Source organism: Lethenteron reissneri, chromosome 51 (assembly GCF_015708825.2).
Source record: "Lethenteron reissneri isolate LAM-NWPU_2019-01 chromosome 51, ASM1570882v1, whole genome shotgun sequence".
NCBI lineage: Eukaryota > Metazoa > Chordata > Hyperoartia > Petromyzontiformes > Petromyzontidae > Lethenteron > Lethenteron reissneri.
The window spans coordinates 6,808,190-6,828,100 of record NC_083829.1 but is presented as its reverse complement, the minus strand read 5'-3'; the positions used below and the strand labels follow the sequence as shown (position 1 = coordinate 6,828,100).

Genomic DNA, 19,911 nt, shown 5'->3' with positions numbered 1-19,911 from the left:
TTGATCGGCACCCAGTTGCTTGACATTCAACTTCTCCTGCATAGCGATCCTCTCAAATGGGATATTTAGGAGTGAATCCCACCGTGTTCGTTGCCAAGTCGTCGTTTGCTGCTCCTGCTGCCATCGCTGTTGCTGTTGTTTCCTCCCAGAGCGCTACATTTGCACGGTGCCACCTCGCGTCGTGACATCGTCTCACGACAGCCACGGTGCGACTTTTTCACCGCCCTCAATGGGTCTCAAACGGCGTGGCTAAAAATGCGAAGCTCATCGCAACGAATGAAGGGAAATCTATCACTCGGACGCCTTCACAGACCGCCCAGAGACCTTCCCGAGGCACAAATCAGACTTTGGTGTCGCAGCGGTTTCTAATACGAACAAACTTAAAATGTTAGGCAATTCACGTTGAAAGACTCATTTAAAAAAATGTTTACACAACAAAACAATTTATATAAAAATATTTTTTATTACAAAAAATACATTCCTGCGGAGGGAGCTGGTAGGAAGGTTGGGTTGCTCGGTCAATGGCCAGGGTCAACGGCGGCGTGGTGTATTCCGCAAATATGCCCGACTGTGAGGGCGGGCACAAGCCGGCGTGAGTAGGTTAAACGTTGAGTTTTATAAGGGCACCACGGGGTGACCAGCCCCTCCCCACCCAGCCCCACCCCTCCCACCCCCCACCCTGCCCCACCCTCCCCACCCAGCCCCTCCCCATCCAGCCCCTCCCCTCCCCACCCCCTCCCTCCCCACCCAGCCCCTCCCTGCACGACGGACGGACACAATAATCCCCTGTGGGCTGGTGTAACCAGGAGGTTCCTACCAGTATCATATCTCCAGCTGCTTGGCGGGGCACCGGCCTAACGCCCCTAGTGGTCGAACCGCGCCTGCCGACTACGCAGACAAGAGGCACCCTTCTGTGAATAATTAACACCGCGTCTAAAAGCAACAAGGGCACACAGAAGCCCTAAATACCCAAATACGGCGAACAAAAGTTCAAACATAAGGGACACGTTACGACACACGTACACGCAGACTCATGCAGCTTCACAACAAAGCAAGACAAATATTCCCCGTACAACCATACTGACTGTTGGGGCAAGTGCTGTTAGCGAGGAGCACCTATTACTTGTAGGAACCTCCTGGTTACACCAGCCCACAGGGGATTATTGTGTCCGTCCGTCGTGCAGGGAGGGGCTGGGTGGGGAGGGAGGGGGTGGGGAGGGGAGGGGCTGGATGGGGAGGGGCTGGGTGGGGAGGGTGGGGCAGGGTGGGGGGTGGGAGGGGTGGGGCTGGGTGGGGAGGGGCTGGTCACCCCGTGGTGCCCTTATAAAACTCAACGTTTAACCTACTCACGCCGGCTTGTGCCCGCCCTCACAGTCGGGCATATTTGCGGAATACACCACGCAGCCGTTGACCCTGGCCATTGACCGACCAACCCAACGTTCCTTCCAGCTCCCTCCGCAGGACAATGTGTTGAGAAGGCTGGCACGGCACGCGAGGGGGTGGTTGGTCAGGACTACGCAAGGCCGCCTTTATTTTCCCAATGCTGATGTTTACACAACCGCACCAGATACTCATTTCGACTTAAAGCTTTCGTGATTGCAGGAATTCATATTCTTGGGTCTGTCGGTAAAGTCGCGTATTTTCTTCGAAACTATCTACGTGACTTTACCGAAATACCCAAGAATACAGATACTCATTTTAAGGCCGAGTCGACGTAGGGGAGGCCCTGTGCCGGTTCAGATAATCGTCACTGACATTCGGTCGTGAACGGAAATTGAACTCGAGTCGTCGGGTTTGTGTCGCAACGCGCTAATCACTTACACGACCGCCCACCCCACGGACCTTCATACGTGCACACATACCACACGGACACATCATGCACGCACGCACGCCCATAAACGTGCACACGCACACAGCTATAAGTTCTAACCTTTTGACTCCACGGTGACGTAACAAAAAAAATATGAATCTAAAAATAAACTCAACGACACCGCCACGTGCAGCAATGTGAGTCAAGGCTGCCGCGTCGGGTCAAGAGGTCAGGTCAATGATTCGGCGTTACGGTCAACGTCTCACGGCACCGGTTGCAGGTGTCAGAGGATCCCTCATTCACAGAGCTCGCTGCAAACTCCGGGAACCCATGCGGGCTTATTTGTTCATTTAATTATATTTGCCTCGCAAAGGCAAAACAACCATAACGAGTGGATGTACAATAGATACGAGTTAATCTTTGTCTTGGATTGAGCAAGATTATATTATTTTATGAACTTGGGGGCAAGAGGCGATGACGGAGGAGGGGATTCTGCCGCGGAAAGAGAGATGTCGTGCCCTGCAGCGTGGTGAGTGGGTGGGCGAGAGGCTATGGTGGTTGAACGCAGTGCGGTTGAGACTGAACTGGAGAAATCTGACAGACCGAGTCCTCAGACTCAAGGAGGCAGGTTCACGTGGCCATGCGAGTTGCGATGGAGGAGTGACGGGGAGCTCGCTGTAGGGACCCCTAAAGTCGTGGTTTCATTCCTCACCGGATATCGTTTCGGGTCGCCGATCGACCACAGGAGGTGGCGCGTGACCGGTGACCATCACGGCCACAGCAAGATGGTGGATTCATCTTCTTGGTTCTTTCTGTAAAGTCACGTAGAATGGAAATAATAAAAATAAAACATAATAAAATAATTCTCACGCAAGCTTGAGTTGTGGCCGAAACGTCGTGAGAATTGTATTTTATTATGTTTTATTATTATTTTATTATTTCCATTCTACGTGACTTTACCGAAAGAACCAAGAAGATCAATCCCTGCAGTCACGAAAGCTTTAAATCGAAATTTAAGATGGTGGATACTGGATGTGGGGTGGCGGTGCCGGAAATGTGTTTCTTTATGGTCACAGACCCGTAATAGAGTTTTTTTGGGTTAGAGCGCGTAAATATATAAATGTGTCGTTAAAACCCGCCACCACCCGACACAGCCAACTAGTAAGGGTTGTCACGTAAACAGAACGTGGCCAATTCGTCACTAGTCCAGCACTAACCGGTGTGTTGGAGAGCCAAGCCACAACATTTACAATCTGAGTACGACGTTTCGCCAGTAATTACCACCAGCTTCATCACAGACCCGGCTGGAATGAAGCCCTGGGTACATCCATCGGGAACCCTACAGCCAGGGTCCGGTGGAGTAGGCCTCGGAAAGGTAAGGTAATTTACCCTTTTTACCGGGTAAAAGGGTAAAGGTGTCGACATGCCAAGGGGTAAGGGTAGGGTAAAAGGTAGGCTCGTTGCTTTTTAAATCCTTTATATTAAGTTCGCTTGCTTGCTTGCTTGCGTGCTTGCTTGCTTGCTTAAGACCGTGCAAATCTTTCGGTCGTTTTTTACCCCACTTCCCGTGATCCAATCGAGCTGACATTTTCCACACAGACTCGTTGTGCGAGACAATTAATGTTCGTGAAAAAAAATTTCCCAAAATTTTACACTTTTTAGGCAAAAAATAAGCATTTTACATATATTCAAATAGAACTCATTCATGGCTTTGGTTGAACGTCACAGTGTTAAAGAGCCCAGAGTGTAACCCCTTCACAGGCCGTGGCGGAGTAGCGCAGTTGGTAGCGCCCTCGCTTCCCATGCCAAAGGTCGCGAGATCGATCCCCGCGTCCTCCACAGGCGAATATATTTTAAATCCTTTATATTAAGTTCGCTTGCTTGCTTAGGACCGTGCAAATCTTTCGGTCGTTTTTTAACCCACTTCCCGTGATCCAATCGAGCTGACATTTTCCACACAGACTCGTTGTGTGTGACAATTAATTTTCGTGAAATTTTTTTTCCAAAATTTTACACTGTTTAGGGAAAACAAATTAAATATTTAATTACCAATTGCTTAATACTGGCAGACAATCATCTGACCCATAGATTGCAGCCATCTCAAGCCAGAGGACGAGAGGACTCTAGCCGCCACGCATATAAAGGATTTATAGTGAAAAACTTTGTTTTTACGGGTTTACTTGTTACCTTTTACCTTACCTGCAAAAGGGTAAAAGGTAGGGTAGAGTGATTGTATTGTGGTAAGGTAAAAGGTAGGGTAAAGGTACGCTCGTTGTTTTTACACTTTTACCTTACCTTGCCGAGGCCTACGGTGGAGTGAGGGCTCTCGTCACGGCTGTTAAATGTTCATTTCCTTACCAATCCAGTTTTACCGCCACCCCACGCCCAATGCCAAACTGCCGCCCAGCGGTCATCGCCTTGGTTATTTCGGTTCTGTTTTTTTTTACTTCACGCAAACCAAAACACACGCACGTCCCTTGGACGTTACCATCCGTCCCTCCCTCGAGCCAGCCACATAGCGGAACAGGTTTATCCTGCGTATAGAACGACACCAAAGATGGACCGTGTAACCGAGATTTAGTGGCCGAGGTGACGGGATGACGAGCTAGATGTCCCGGTGTACTTGAACGGCCGTCGGCTTCTTGGCGTCGGATAGCTCCACTCTGCCCGTTGAGGCCTGGACCTCGTGCCACCGATGACATCGTTCGCTCAAGATGTCTCCACCTGTGTGGCCACATTGTAAAGCCTAAGAACTCTTCCGCACACCGTGCCCTGCATCCGTCCACCTGGGTGAAGAACGGATTCTCCACCGGCTCCGTCACGGCACCGTCCGGTCCGGCAGTCCAAGGGCCGCGTTGGGGGGGGGGGGGTCTCGTCAGATCTGTTGGTGCCACGACCTTTTGTCGCCTCCGGGTGGGACAGTGAGTGGCTCGATTGAGGGAGTGGAGGAGTGAGTAGGTGGTTGGGTGGGCGAGTGATTGAGGGAGTGGGCGAGATAGTAGATGAGTAGGTGTCTATATATTTTTATACTGGTAGGAACCACCAGGGTACACCAGCCCAGGGGATTATTGTGTCAATCCGTCGTGCAGGGAGGGGCTGGGTGGGGACGGTGGGGCTGGGTGGGAGGCGGGAGGGGTGGGGCTGGGTGGGGAGGGGCTGGTTACCCCGTGGTGCCCTTATAAAACGCAACGTTTAACCTACTCACGCCGGCTTGTGCCCGCCCTCACAGTCGGCCATATTTGCGGAATACACCACGCCGCCGTTGACCCTGGCCATTGACCGAGCAACCTAACGTTCCTACCAGCTCCCTCCACAGGAATGTGTTAATTTGAAAACTATTTTCTTTAGAACTGCTTTGTGTTTAGTTCGTTTTCCTTCCACCGCGCCTCCGATTAGTGCGGTTTGTCGAGGATGTGGCCGTGCCGAGTGCATGCAGACTTCGCTCGTGAACTGGAGCAGGTGGAACCCATCACGGAGGAGCCACTGAAAACAAGATGCCATCGTGGGCAAAGCCGTCGATGCCACCCAGCCACGGTCAAAGTGAGAGGCATTCCTGGAAGTGTGGGTGTGCCGGGTGTGAGCATAGCTCCGGCTGAAATCAAGCACCGATTGCCCAAAAATATGTGGCAACACATCCAAGTGACGCAAACGCAGTCGTTAGTATCAGCACCAGACGACCTTTGCTTATCTAATCTTATTAATATTTATAGACCAATAAATAGTCTTTGCCCTTAAATTACTTCACTGCCGATGGACGCACACAACACACGCGTGCAGACCGGTGAATGGGGAGTTGCTGCTGCACGTGTTATTGTTCGGGCTGCCAAACGCTCCAGTATCCCGAAGCAATGTGTCCCGGCTCAATGTATCTCTCGATTCGTGATAGGGGGGCAAGGGGGTTGTGGAAAGGGGGGGGGTGGGCGGGGGCCATCCGCAACACAGGCGGGGCCAACATCGGGAAGAGTGAAGTTCGCTATGGGCGAGAATAGCGGTCAAGTGAGCGTGCCTACGTACGGAGTGGCTATGTAGAAGTGGCGTGGTTGACGAAGACGAAGAGGGGGGCTGGCTGCTCACCCACGTGTAACGGTTGAGCCGGCCAGAAATGTGGTAACTTTTAGCCATTGTCGGCCCAGGCAAGTGACTACGCGGTCGAGTGGCCCCACGTGCAAAACCAGGCAGCGATTCAGGTATATGGGCCACGTGACGGCATCCGCCTTATCATGTGTTTCACAAACAACGCAAGAATAACACGAGCAAGTCGAGACAGGAAAACGGCCTCTGTGGGGGGTGGAGGGAGGATAGGGTGACGAGCGGTGACGGTGGTGAAATGTCGTGACCCGTGGCGATGGCGGTGGTGAGTGGCGGTTGTGATGGAGCCGAAGGTGGTGTTATTGATGCTGGTGATCATGGTGTTTGATAGCTTTCGTGGTGTTGAGTGCTCATGGTGTAGTTAAGAAGTTGACGCTGATGGTGGCGGTAGTGATGCTGCTGCTGGTGACGATGGTGTTGGTGTTTGTGGTCATGGTAGCGGTAATGACGATGCAGTTAAATCACGCCGGTTGAACAAAAACTCACTGCCTTTGTCAGACACAAATATTTAAAAGAAAATATATTGCAGGACGATTTGAACAACGCCTCTCCTCTGTGACAGGCGGACGGTCTCGCCATTCGGACACCGCACTTTACACCGTGGCGTCTTGAGAAAACACCGGTATAAACGTAAAGAAACCTGGACGCGCGGACAAGTCCCGAATCGACGTAAGATCAAAAGCTTTCCCCACTCGTAAACACCGAGCAACTTACAAACCCTTTTGAACAGTGAAAAAAAAACCAAGACGCGTACGCTCGTTTAAATAAAAAAATAAACGCATCAACCGGGAGACCGTGAAACTGCAGCAGTTGCCGAGTGACCCGCTCCTCTCACGCACGACCGTTTTGCACAGAGGAGAATTTGCAAACGGAGTTGTTTTTTTTTTTTACAAAAACGCGGCTTTCCGTAGCTGTGGCCGTTTTTCTGCGACCAGTTGACGTTTTTGTGTTTGTGCACGCACGCACGCGTTAACTGTACACAAGGTCAATGACGTTACGTCTCTCTCACAAACGCACGCACGCACGCAGGGAAATCACGTGGGCAGTGGATAACGTGCGGCATGACCGCTCTCATCCGTCGCGACCCAGGGATTTAATGCCGTGCCAGTGGTCGAGAGTAACAACGGAGTGGCAGGTGAAGGAGGGAACCTGTCCGAGAGGATGTGCATTGCGGAAATAAAGCGACGACGTTGGCTCGCGTGCAGGAGCTAAACGGATTGTTACATTGCATGATCATGAAAAATGGTAAGAGTGTGGGGAGGCCTTTATCCAGCAGCGGTTAGCTTATGGCTGCTGAAGATGTAGTGTGTGTGATGAGCCCATATCACCGCTGCAGTCGCTAAAAGGTGCTGCCTGTTTATTGCAATGTCAATAAAAAATGAAGTTATCCGAGGAACGGATCGTGCCTCCGAATGACATCTAATAGAATCACCCAGGTAGTGGTGGAGCAGAAGTGTGGGTTGGGGGTGAATTGTGTCGACATTGTGGCCCCGTATATCCGTTTTTTCATTGGCACATCCGAGCTGAACTAGCACAGGTGATTTCCATGGTTTTCCATCCTGAGCCGGAAACAAACTTTGACACGCCGGCCTCGATTAGATATCCCAATCTGGCTCATGGCCAAGCAGGGCCAGTGGCGGGAGCTAATGACGAGTTAATTGCATGAGACTGTTCGTCAGTATGCTGTCAGGAAAGGGCATCACCACATCGACATCTGTCTCGACCAGTTCACTGCGTGCTACATCAGTGGCAGAGCTCAGCTTCTGCACTCGGCTGGGACACAGCCCTGGCGTGGCTCGGTTGTGCAGTGGAAAAACGGTATGAGAAACTTCCCTTGCGCGAGTGCGTGCGTGCGAGCGTGTGTGAGCGATTGTCTCCCGAGTCGAGAGAGCGTGGGGTCACACTGAGGTGGCCAGGTCGAGACGGCGAAACTTGTCGAGGTTGTAGAAGCCGGCTTTAACGATGCGACCGCCAAAGTAGCGTCCGTTCAGGTCAACGACAGCTGCCGGGGGTGGTGGGGGGGGGGAAATGCAAGAAATTGGGGGAGCAGTCGGAGGAGGGGAAGTGTTAAACCGTTGCAAAATTACAAATGAGCAACTTGATCCACAACCTCGATTTGAGAATGTGGCCAATTGATTTTTGTTGCTTTCTTCAAACCCGATTGTGAGAGGGCGTGGTGTCACGAGAAAGAGTAGTCACGCGGCTCTCACAGAGCAGTGAGACCACCTCTCGTGCGCCAGAGAACGGCCCGCGGATGCGGATATCACAAAACTACTTCCGAGATCTCTTTCAAGTGACCTCTGATCCACACTGTGGGGAAGGTGGGGGAGGCAAGCACCTTCCCACCCACCCTTCCACAGACCGTAATATTTGTCACACAACAGCCAAACCGATATCTTTCATTCTCAGAGCTGGAATTTAGCCAGATTAAGTGCAAAACTTAATTTAATGTGATGGGCTTGTTTGTGTGTGCAGTCATTTGGCGACCAGGCCAAGAGCATCGACTTGGTACACTTAAGAACCCAGTTAAATTGTAGGTGGCCGGCACATGAATTCAACCCTCAAGACCTCGGCAGCATTGGGTCAGTGCTCGGAAAATATGTATTGGCCCACCGAGCCACGCGGCCGCTAATCAGCGTTTGTTAATAAGAACGCACCAGCGGAGCAAAGGAGAAATGCGCGGGAAAGTTTCCTACAATGTAATTTATTGGCCTACAACAAATTCTTCGTCAGCAACAGTTTAACCGTGCCCACTGGACCACGTACGACCTGTCTGCTTGAGATGTTTGGGAAAACTTTATTGCATATTTCGCTGCCGTGGTGCTGCTGGTGGACGTGTGGAGGAGGAGGCGGCTGATGACGTCATCGGCCCACGAAGCTTACCTTTGATCGCCGACTCCATCCGCTCAAACTCGAGGAAAATCCGCACTGCGTCATCCTCGGGGGCGCCCGGCATCTTTAGGGGGCAGAGCAATTTCACGGTGAGAAGGCGCGGGGACGCCAGGAGAACGCGACGGTGCTTCCAGAAACACCCACAAAGCGACGAAACGCTCTCCCGAGTCGCAGCACAAACACGGCAACAGCTGCAGTGCGATGGCCGCTCTCCCGGATCGGAGCACTCGCGCAAACAATACGCTCCCAACAACGCTCGGAAATAACCGCTCCGAGTCACAACACCCTCCTGAATGATACTCTCCTGGGTCACGACAATCATGAGACATAATACTCAACCGACAAAACTCACGACGCAATGAGATATTGAAAGCGGACAAGACTCTGACGAGTCACAACACTTGAGTCACAACACCCTGACGCGTCACAACACTCTTGACGAGACGTGACGTGACGACACACCCCCTCCCGTACGTACGTAGCTGGAGCTGGGGTTCAGCCCCGCGGCGCTCACCTCGAAGATGACACACTTGATCACCTTGCCGTACTTCTCGCACTCCTCCTTGGTCTCGCTCTCTAGGTCCTCGTCAACCTCGCCGGGCCCAACCATGTTCTGCTCACGAGAAGACGCAGCAGGGAGGTGGGGCTCACGCGGGTTCGAGTGGGTTGCCGCCGCTCCCCAAGGGTAAATACAGGTTCAGAGTTGCGAACCCAGCGACCACGTGCGAGTTTCCCGGCCACGGCCAACATGAGTGGCGAGCGAGATCTGAACCAATCTTGGGCCCCTAACCGCCTCCCCCATCACCACTTTGCCAACCCCAGTGGCTGACACAGTGTGGAGGGAGGCCATCATCCAGCCGTGGATCGTACATGGCTGTCCCCGATGAGACCGACATACCCGCAGCAGCACCACTTTGGTCGGGTTCTTCAGAATCTCCGTCAGGGGGTTTGGCTCCTGTTTTTTGACCGATGCTGGCGATGGCGACGCCGACGCCGCCGCTGCCGACGCCGCCGCAGCAGCCACCGCCGCCGCCGCCGCAGCTTCGGCTGTGGTGAAAGCCAGGGTGCGGAGGGGCGGTGGGAACGCACGGGACAAACGGAACGGGGAGCAGCGAGAAGAGAAGTCAGTTGCCACACTCGAGAAGACATTGGTGCCCGATCTCACATACGGCTACCACCCCTAGCCAAGCCTCCCTTGCTGAAGCCAGATCCCACAGTTATTGCACCGATGACACCCATCCCTCTGACGTTTCATCAAGACCACATTTAGTTTTTTGTCCTTCAAGGACCACTCTTCCAGGCTGCTCATCACTGTCACCACCTGGCTTCAGGTCTTCCCCTTGGGTTGTTGACCTCTGGGTGCCACTGCAGTGACCGTCTCGGTAACCTGCCCTCCTCCACCCTGCAAAAGCGTCCCACCCATCACAACCTCCTTCCCTCTTCCTCGATTATCAGAGCTGGAATTTTGCCGGTATTAAGTTTAGTTATTGGTGACTGCGTTAATCCCATCAACTCTCGGTATACTTCGTGTTGGTGGTCTACCATATGTGTAGTGATTTATAAACCAATATTTTCCCGACTCTAGTCATAACCAAACTCTAAATATAACCATAATATATCAACGACAGATAAGCAAAGACAAAAATAGCCAACTCGCAAGACTTGAGAAACCGGTTTCAATCACCGGATGCCTGAAACCTGAGTTCAAACCTAGTATCTCAACATCTCTGGAAGGTACGAGCTCCCCGCCATAAGCCATTGCTGTTAGTAAGAAACCACATCCCTCAATAGCACGATAATCCCCGTTTACAAGCTTATGAAAACAGCTGTTGACCACACTGCAATGCACAGGGTAAGGGGGGGGGGCAGGCAGGCACTTGCACAATCAATCACGTGCAAACCAAACACGCGGGGGGGGGGGGGCACGGGCGACAAAGGTGCAGCATGCTCGGCAAATACACGCTCGTTTCTAGGCAGGGGTGGTGTACGTGATCGGCTGGTTCTTTTAATTGTTGGACAGGAGAACTGATGACAGGCAAGAGAGATGATCGAAGTCACGATCCACGGCGGTGGTGATAGCAGCAGCTGTGTTGCCTTTTTCAATCCGGTTGGACTGCTTCGAATGGCTAGAGCCTGTGCCGATTTTTCCATTGGTACAGACTGGAGAGTTTGCAAATGTATTTGCACGTGCACATGCAAGTGTGTATGTGTGCAAAAGTGTGTGTGTATGAGCGTGTGTATGCAGGGCATTGGGGTGGCCCATACTCCTCCCTGTGTACCGTGCCAGTCTTCATAGATGCTTGATAACAGCACTTGCCCCAACAGTCTGTTCAGGATATATGGGGGCTCTATCTTTGTATGTATTTGTATATGCCTGTCTGTGGGTATGTTTGCATGCAAGCTAGTACATGCGTGCGAGGAGTAGTGTTGTAGTGGTTAGCACTGCATTGCACTACAAACGCAACTACTGGAGTCTGTTATCCGGCCATGGCTAACATCAGTGGTGAAGATCTGAACCTGTCCCAAGCCCCCCCTAGGTTGACTCGGCTTTAAACGAGTACCTGGGACGGTGCGTAAAACAAACATTAGCACTGTACCTCAACAGGTGCTCGCTAACAGCACTTCCCCCAACGGTCTGCTAAGGATATATGAGGGTCTCTGTCTTTGTATGTGTTTGTATACGCATGTCTGTGGATAACGCTACTCCCCGCACGCATGTACTAGCTTGCATGCAGACAAAGATCCCCCATATAGCCTTAACAGACTGTAGGGGCAAGTGCTGTTAGCGAGCACCTATGAAGGCTGGAACGGTACATGAGGGGGTGGGTGGCCAGCACTACGCCCGACCGCCTTTGTCTCCCTAGTGGCGATGTTTACACACACAGTTACATGCGCACACATTCGCACACTCTCTAGTATGTATCAATGGAATATTGTAAGAGTTGTTTAAATTTAAGAGCACCGGGCAAACACACTTTGCCTGCTTTAGCAAATGCTGCTCGATATTATTGGTTTGGAAAGCCAACAGGCGTTCTAAATAATATTTGCATTCATATGTGGGGAGAAAGAATGGAGTTCTGCGTATATTTACTTTCTCCAGGAAGCAGATGTTCATATAAAGATTCCATCCAATGTCCTTTAGGTCATTATTTATTTTACCCCGGTAGCCTAAGTGCCCCCAGGGTATTTACACAGACAGAGTCGTTAACTTGTTTACATTTTAGCAAATTTGAATAATTGGGTTCTGGTCTGTTGACTGGATACAGTATCGAGCGATGTAAATTTAGAACACGGTCTAAATGTGACTGCATCTGGAGACGCTGCAAGTGAAGCAAGACTCTGGCATTATGGAAATTTGATTACTCAGCCCTGCCCTTAATTTGAAGTACACATCACTCTCTCCAAAATGATCACTAGATGTACACAGTGTCCATAAAGGTATCATCCATTATTAAACAATTATAATGACGCAGTCGCTTGAGAGCGAGGCCGTTATGACAGACACAACCAGCAAACTCACCCTGTCCACACACATACACCCACTACCAAGAGAATACACACAGATCCCTCATATCGCCTTTAACACACTGCTGGGGCAAGTGCTATTCGCGAGCACTTTCCCGCACATACGCACACAACACATCCATGACACATACACCTACCACCTTCTCGCGTCCCAAAGACAAAGATCCCCCCCTGTAGCCTTAACAGACTGTTGGGTCAAGTGCTGTTGAGCGAGCACCTATGAAGACCGGTACAGCGCACGAGGGGGTGGGTGACCAGTTCCTTGTACAGACACACACGCCAGTGCGCGTGTGACGCATCCTCAGTGAGCTACGTCATTGTCATGTCCCCTGCAAGTGCCCGGCCATGTCAACCATGTCTGGGGAAACCAAAGCTGCAGCCAGCTGGCCGAATCGTCATCCCGGTCAACACGTGACGACAGTTACACCTCCTGCCCAGGCCTGAGCTGGTGCTCTGTGTAAAAGTCACGTGTTCGCCGAATAATAAAAGTGAGCTCCTCACCCTCCTTGGGCACGTTGTCTCCGATGACGATCTTGCCGCCGCGCTTGCTGGTCTTCTCGACGGACAGCGCCGTGCTCAGGCCCTGCTCGTGCTTGCCCAGGCCCTGCCCCTCACGGAAGCCGTACTTCTGCATGATCTTGTGCGCCACCGTGCCTCTGCAATGCACGCACGCACGTTCGTTCGCACACGCACGCACACCCACGCACGCATGGACACAAGCACACACGCATGCACGTACACCCACAAACACACCGAGACACATGAACGTAAGAAAACACAGATTTGCACATGCCGTCTAGCCTCTGTATGTGCGATGCAGCAGGGGACATTGCCCACAATGTCACGTAATAAATAAATACAATATTTTAACGTCGCAGTGTTTTTGAAGAACGTATTGAGTTTTTTTTTTTACACGTGCACAAACAGGTGTAAAGTGGGCATGTGACGAATCATCAACGAGTTAACGCTTTGCAACTAACGATGAGGCCAATTATGCATTCGCTCTGTTTATCTGTTCGTAAGTGGGGGGGGGGGGGCAGCATAATTCTCATATATATGATCCAATAGGAACAAAACTTTAGTACAGAGCCGTGTTGCATTTAAAGCGGAGGGAAATTCATCACATGCTGGTGTGACGTCAGTAAAAAGGGACTTGGTGGGTTCAAGTAGGAAGGGGAGGGGGTAGATCGGAGGGAGCGATGGACCATATGTATTTGTGTATGTTGAACTTCTTTCGCACCATACTAATCGGAGGTGCAGGGGAAGAAGAGGTTGGAGAGGGAGTCCAAAGGATTGCAGGGGTCAGAGGGAGTGCGGGACATTCAGGGATGGTAAAGTAGTTGCCAGCAACCAGAAGGACCGGAAAAATCAGGAGCGGGAGGATCAGGAGGACCAGGTGTAGGAAGACCAGGAGGAGGACTAGGAAGAGGATCAGGAGGATGAGAATAAGAACACTGGACGAGGAGGATGAGGAGGTAGAGGGTCAGGAGGCCAACCAGAAGGACCAGGTGTGGGAGAGCTCACCCCATGTTGGAGATGAAGGAGCTGGAGCCGCCGGGTGGGGAGCGCGGCCTCTCGCCCGAGTCCTCGTAGTTGGGGGGAGGGATGGCCGCTTTGCCCGACATCCGCCCGCGTTTGATCTCATCGTCAGGAGCCACTGTGCATGGGTCGGGGTGGGGGGGGGCGAAGACACACAGGTCAGGTGTGCATTCACACGAACAGAACGAAACTCGCCATAATAGCGAGCACCTATAACGGCGTGCGTGGGGCTGTCACGTTTAAGTGTATATGCAAAAGTGGCTCCCAGCTCAAACAAGCATTGGTCAGATCGAACAGTGCGTGTAGAAATGGATTATTTACCATTCATGTATGCAAATTAATACAACATTATACGATTGAGATTATCAAAAAAAGGCATCGATTGTTAAAGTTAATCGTCACCCATAATCGTGCGACATTCATCAGATCGCTCGCGAGTCTTTACACTCACACGCACAACCCAGCGCACGCATCACCCTCGGAATAATCGATTTCCACTGTGGAGATGATGCATCAATATCCAGCCGCAATACTGTCCGGATTATTAGATGCTCCGGAATGTAAGACGCACCCCAAGCTTGTGCCAGGTGTCAATAAAGTTACACAAATCTGGTCACACGCACACACGGCCACACTCCTGGATTGTAAGACATACCGCCAACTATCGTTGCATCCGCATAATACGGCAATTTATCTTATCCACTGGAAATTAATATGGTTTAATACCACGGTGCATTAAACATTGCACCATCAATTTCCTCATCTGCCAAATAATCATCAGCCATTCTCAATCCACTGCTTGATAGAAAGATGATGCTCATAACACAGCGGTGTCACGTTGCACGGCAGCACGCACACACACACGCACGCACGTACACCTACACGCCCGGTGGACCCCGGCCCCAAGGCCTCGGACGCAATGTGATAGCACAACATTAATAATACATGCGGCTCGCGGCACCTCCTCGTGTGCGGTCTCTAAAAATACGACGCATTGTCAACTATTACGGAGATGAAATTCGATCCATCGGTGTCGGGGGGAGGACTCGGGAGAGCTGGGTCTTCTCAGCCAGAGCGCTCTGTCGTCTGGCCATGTTTGTGCGTTTGCGTTCGCTAACAGCGGAACAGTACCGGCTGGAGTAGTCCCTTCCCCGCTGCGCCGGGGGTCGCCTTACCACGCAGGGTCAGCGGGTCGTGCGGCGACAAAACGTCCTTGCGTGCGTGAACGTTACGCTGGCGGGCAGAGAGCCCATCGCGTAAAGATTTATCGCGACCTGATGAGGACGTGGGGGCTTGCGTTTCCTGACGGAATGAGTGTGGCAAGATGGATGGGGGAGGCTGATGGGAGGTACGATACTACTGATGGTGTCATCACCACACCACGCCTGTGTCCATAAGATTATATGACATTATCCTAGCCCTTTAGCTGTGGGGCCCTAGGTTCGATTGGATTGGAACGAGCAGAGCTATAAACGCAAGAAAACACGCTGTCACGTGGAGAAATTGCAACATTTTTAAATTTCGATTTAAAGCTTTCGTGACTGCAGGGATTCATCTTCTTGGTTCTTTCGGTAAAGTCACGTAGAATGGACCTGTTCTCCACCTGAGGACGGCTGCTTGCGTTGTGGCCGAAACGTCGTGAGAATTATTTTATTATGTTTAAATTGTATTATTTTATTATTTCCATTCTACGTGACTTTACCGAAAGAACCAAGAAGATGCAACATTTTTAGTTTGAGTTTTTCGATATCCAATGCCCCGATGCAGTTCATGATTATCATCCACTGTTGCGGGGGAGTTTGAAGCCAGGAAGCGCAAACTTTGGGTCGGCTGAGGCTCTAATAATGGCAACCTATATGTCGGCCTCCCTTGTAAACATTTATATTTTCACAATTTAAGCAAAAGGAACCATCATACTTCATATGAGGTGACTTATTGTGATGTTACTCTTTGGAATTATCCAAAATGTCCTTTGGGGGAGGATTTCCCAGTCTAATCTGAAAATTGGGAAGATCCCCAATCCACGAGGTTGTAGTCAGACTCACGGGCCATAAGCACAGTAGAATCCTCATGCGAGGCATTTGCAGGAGACAAAGCGAGCAGTTAAATAATGGCACACAATGGCATGGGACTCACAGTCTTTGTCCCTCTCCATGAGCGATGATGGTGGCGCGATGGCAGCTCCCATTGTGCCTGGAACCACATTACCGATAAATTGCATCAGTGCTGGATGTGAATATAACTGTGGCTGCAGTGGTGACATGAACCCATCACATACAAATAATTTTAAATCGATTATAGAAACATTATTACACAGGTGGTACCTACGCGTGCATTACGTGAGGTTAGTAATCGATATTAATCGATATATCAATGCCTCGTATCCCATCGTTCACACACCACGAGCCTGTGTGACAGCAGTGTATGACCAACTTCCACTGCAGTATACCACACGCTATAGATATATAGGAGTGACTTATTGTTACTAAAAGTCACCATAACACCGTCGCACAATATCATTGGTCGACCGATGTTGTTAAACATCCACGAGCAACGACGCGAGGCATCACCTCGTTTGCGTTTCTCCGCCTCGTACTCCTCCTCGTCGTCCGACTCGGGTCGCCGTGACATGCCGCTCGCCTCGTGACGCTCCTTCCGCCTCCTGCCATGTGAATGCAAGCAGTTAGACAGTTACACACCTTGTCGTACGTACCAAACGTACCTACTGGTACGTACCAAACGTACCTAGTGGTACGTAACAAACGTACCTACTGGTACGTACCAAACGTACCTACTGGTACGTACCAAATGTACCTACTGGTACGTACCAAACGTACCTACTGGTACGTACCAAACGTACCTACTGGTACGTACCAAACGTACCTACTGGTACGTACCAAACGAACCTAGTCGTACGTACCAAACGTACAAGCACATACAAATAATAAGTGCGAGGATGACCGGAGTTCGCGCGATGGTTTATGCTCCTTGATGAGATCAGCAAGACATTGAGGTTCATTTGTGGCAAGCACTTTGTGTGCAATCATCGCGACGTTATAACGTATTCGTTGGACAACCAGAAGCCTATGCAGCTCGGCGATCACTGGACGAACATGCTCGGAAAACTTATTGGCAAGTGCTGTTAGCGAGTACCTACGATGGCTCACATGGCACACAAGCAGGTGGTGTCGCCATCACAATGCCAGGACGTCTTTAACTCTTCAGCGCCGATGTTCACCCACACCAGGTATAAATTTAAGGCTGAGTAGGGAAGACCCAGCATCAGTTTCAGATATGTCATTGATTTTGCCCACGAGCGGGAATCAAACTCGGGTAGCCACGGCTTGTAGCGCAGTGTATCTACTACTACAACACTCCTTCCCACACACACTTGGCGCGTCACTGGCACTCACTTCTCCCTGTCGTCTATCTCCTTCTGCCGCTCGTGCTCACGCTGGCGTTGTCGGTCTTCCCGCTGCCGCTTTACCACCTTGTCGTAATCGTTGGGGTACATAGGGTCGTACTCATCCGCCACGGGGATCAGCATCTCCCCCATGAAGGCCATCTGTGCGGCGCCGGACTCCTGCTCAACCCAGAGAAGGGCGCAGATATTAGCGCAGCGTTGAGGAACCTACAGCCAGTGGGTCAGATACGACCCGCTACATCATTTCGTAGACGACCCACAATTTAATTTCATATGACCCTCGATTATTTCTATTTCCCGCCGCGAACAGTGGGGGTAAACGGTTCACAGGCGGCACCACCTTGGGTGTGGTGGCGACTGGCGGAGGCGGCGGCGGCTCAGGGAAACTCGTCCGCTCGTCTGAACCCGAGTTGCGCTTGAGGTCAACCACAGGTGCCAGCACTGTGCTCTGCTTGCCCCTCTGGTTCTGCCGAAAAAACAAAAAAACAAAAACAAAGCAGTTACATGAAAGTGTTATTGGCATTCCAATAATTATCATCACAGCCATGATCAAGCCATCCATCAATCTATAATTGTGTTAAGCTCTAGAATATATTGTCCCGAGTGTGTAAAATCCAGAATGGAGTGAATGAGCTCATGGGCACGATAGGTGGATTATTACATCAAAAGATCATGAGAGATGGCAGCGGTTTGGGGACGCCTTCATCCAGCAGTGGAACGACCATGACTAATTATTATGACGAGTTTGTTCAAGTGTTAGACCGTAACAAACTTGAGGGTTGGGGTGGAGTAGGGGGTTGTTACCTTGGCCTGTGTGAGCGCCGCCTTCTTAACCTGCAGCTGCGACTGCAGGAGCTTGAAGTTCTTGGACCATCCCTCTGTCTTGGAGTCGCTCCTCTCCACGCGAAGATCATCGTACAGCGACATCGTCGCGCCCTCCTCGCTGCAGCTACACAAGTTGGGAGAAGGGGGGGGGGGAGTCGCTTTCAGACAATTGGCACAGAGACTCAGAATAGTTTATGATTCGAGGTGCAAACGCTCGCTCAGAGTAAAGCGGCTCAGGAAGGCACGGGTCCAATGATAAGGGTGCGTTATGCATGTCCGTTGAACCTCTTTCGCAACAGTACGTAGCCAGCCGTGCTAATCGGAGGTCCAGGGGAAGGACAACTAAACACAAAAAACATGTATAGGGCGCTTGGTAAAATGCCTGAGCATCTCAAATCGCCGGACATCAATTCTCATTTCAACCATTCCAATGCCTTGCGGGAGTCTAGGAGCCGAGGGCCCTCCCAGTGGCAAATGTCCCTACGTGGCACAAGGAGTATAACAACACGGGCCTGAAAATGCTCTAAACACGTTTCACTGAAGAATTATCAAGGCTTAAATCGTTGACACGTAACAATCGCCATGACGTAGCGACGCTTATGCCAGGCTAGGTGTGTGAGAAAGTGGACTGCAGGGTGTCAGGGGACTGAGAAGACTGGCCGATGCACCACCTGTGCCAGTGTGTACACACACACGCGCGCTAACACACACACACACGTGTACCACAACCCGCCACTCGTCACCAAGTGACCGTGACATCACCACGGCGCCTGTGCCAGGCCAGGTGCACTTTGAGGCCACGTGAAGTGTCTAAGTGCTCGCTGCTGACAGGAGGTCTCGGGGCAGACCCAGCAGGTGCCATGGGTGGACCGACTGAGATGACTGATAGATGCACCAGCTGTACCCCCTACTGTACACACACAATCGTCCTAACGGTGGCCACTCACCACTGAATAGCGGTGGCGGCAGTGCCAGGCTAGGTGTACTTTGTACAATTACTTTGCACGGGCATGTCAAGGTGGCAAGTACTTGTACGCACACGCGTGAACACACGTGTGAACACTCACGCGTGAACATACGCACGCACACACCACGCAACCCCCCTCATCGTTCGTTTCAATGAGACTCGGCACTCGCCTGGGCGAAGCCTGGCCTAGGCCCCGGGCGAATCCTCGCTTCGCTCCAAGCCCGCGCGCTTCGCTCAGCGCCTCCCCGTGTCGCTTCCCGCTCGCCCGGGGGCGGTAAGCCGCGCCGCTGTTGCTGCTGCTGCTGCTGCCGCGCGTTGCGTCCCACCGCGGCGCTGAGATTGTCAACTCGAGTCGACTGTTAGCGAGCGAAACCCCCACACACTTAAACTGGCGCGGACGAGGCGTGGATTTCATACAACGCACAAGTGATCGCGTGGAGACGAAGCCGCGCGATTGGTCGGCGCGGTTGCCCACGTGACCGACGCCAGCCAATCCAGCCGGCGAGCTCGCCGACCGTCGCCAATGCGCAGTGGGGGTTTGCAACGCGAACGAATGTTACGGGAAGCGACGAGGCGCGTGCGCGCGCTGAGCGAAACGCGATTTGTAAATGATCCAAACTCAAATGAAAAAATCTGAAAAGCTTTCTTGAGTGTAGGAATTCATATTCTTTGGGTCTTTCGGTAAAGTCACGTAGGTAAAAAAATAATATCGACGTGACTTTACCGAAAGACCCAAAGAATATGAATTCCTGCAGTCACGAAAGCTTTAAGTCAAGATTTCACCGCATCTACGGGGAGGGTTGCCACATAACCATTCGATCTTTGAACAAACTCCGAGAC

At 51.5% G+C, this 19,911-nt stretch overlaps 1 protein-coding gene across 1 annotated transcript; it reads right to left on the bottom strand.

Moving 5' to 3' along the window:
• Window positions 1-6,402: 6,402 nt before the first annotated feature.
• RBM17 (RNA binding motif protein 17) lies at window positions 6,403-19,483 on the bottom strand. Its single transcript, XM_061572764.1, has 12 exons — window positions 19,242-19,483; window positions 18,084-18,228; window positions 17,620-17,745; window positions 17,269-17,438; window positions 16,426-16,517; window positions 15,992-16,048; window positions 13,841-13,973; window positions 12,818-12,972; window positions 9,690-9,838; window positions 9,306-9,404; window positions 8,783-8,855; window positions 6,403-7,901 (listed from the first exon to the last, which is right to left on the bottom strand). Exons 2-12 carry the CDS (start codon window positions 18,204-18,206, stop codon window positions 7,798-7,800), a joined length of 1,281 nt encoding a protein of 426 aa, XP_061428748.1. The 5' UTR covers window positions 18,207-18,228; window positions 19,242-19,483; the 3' UTR covers window positions 6,403-7,797.
• Window positions 19,484-19,911: the final 428 nt, after the last annotated feature.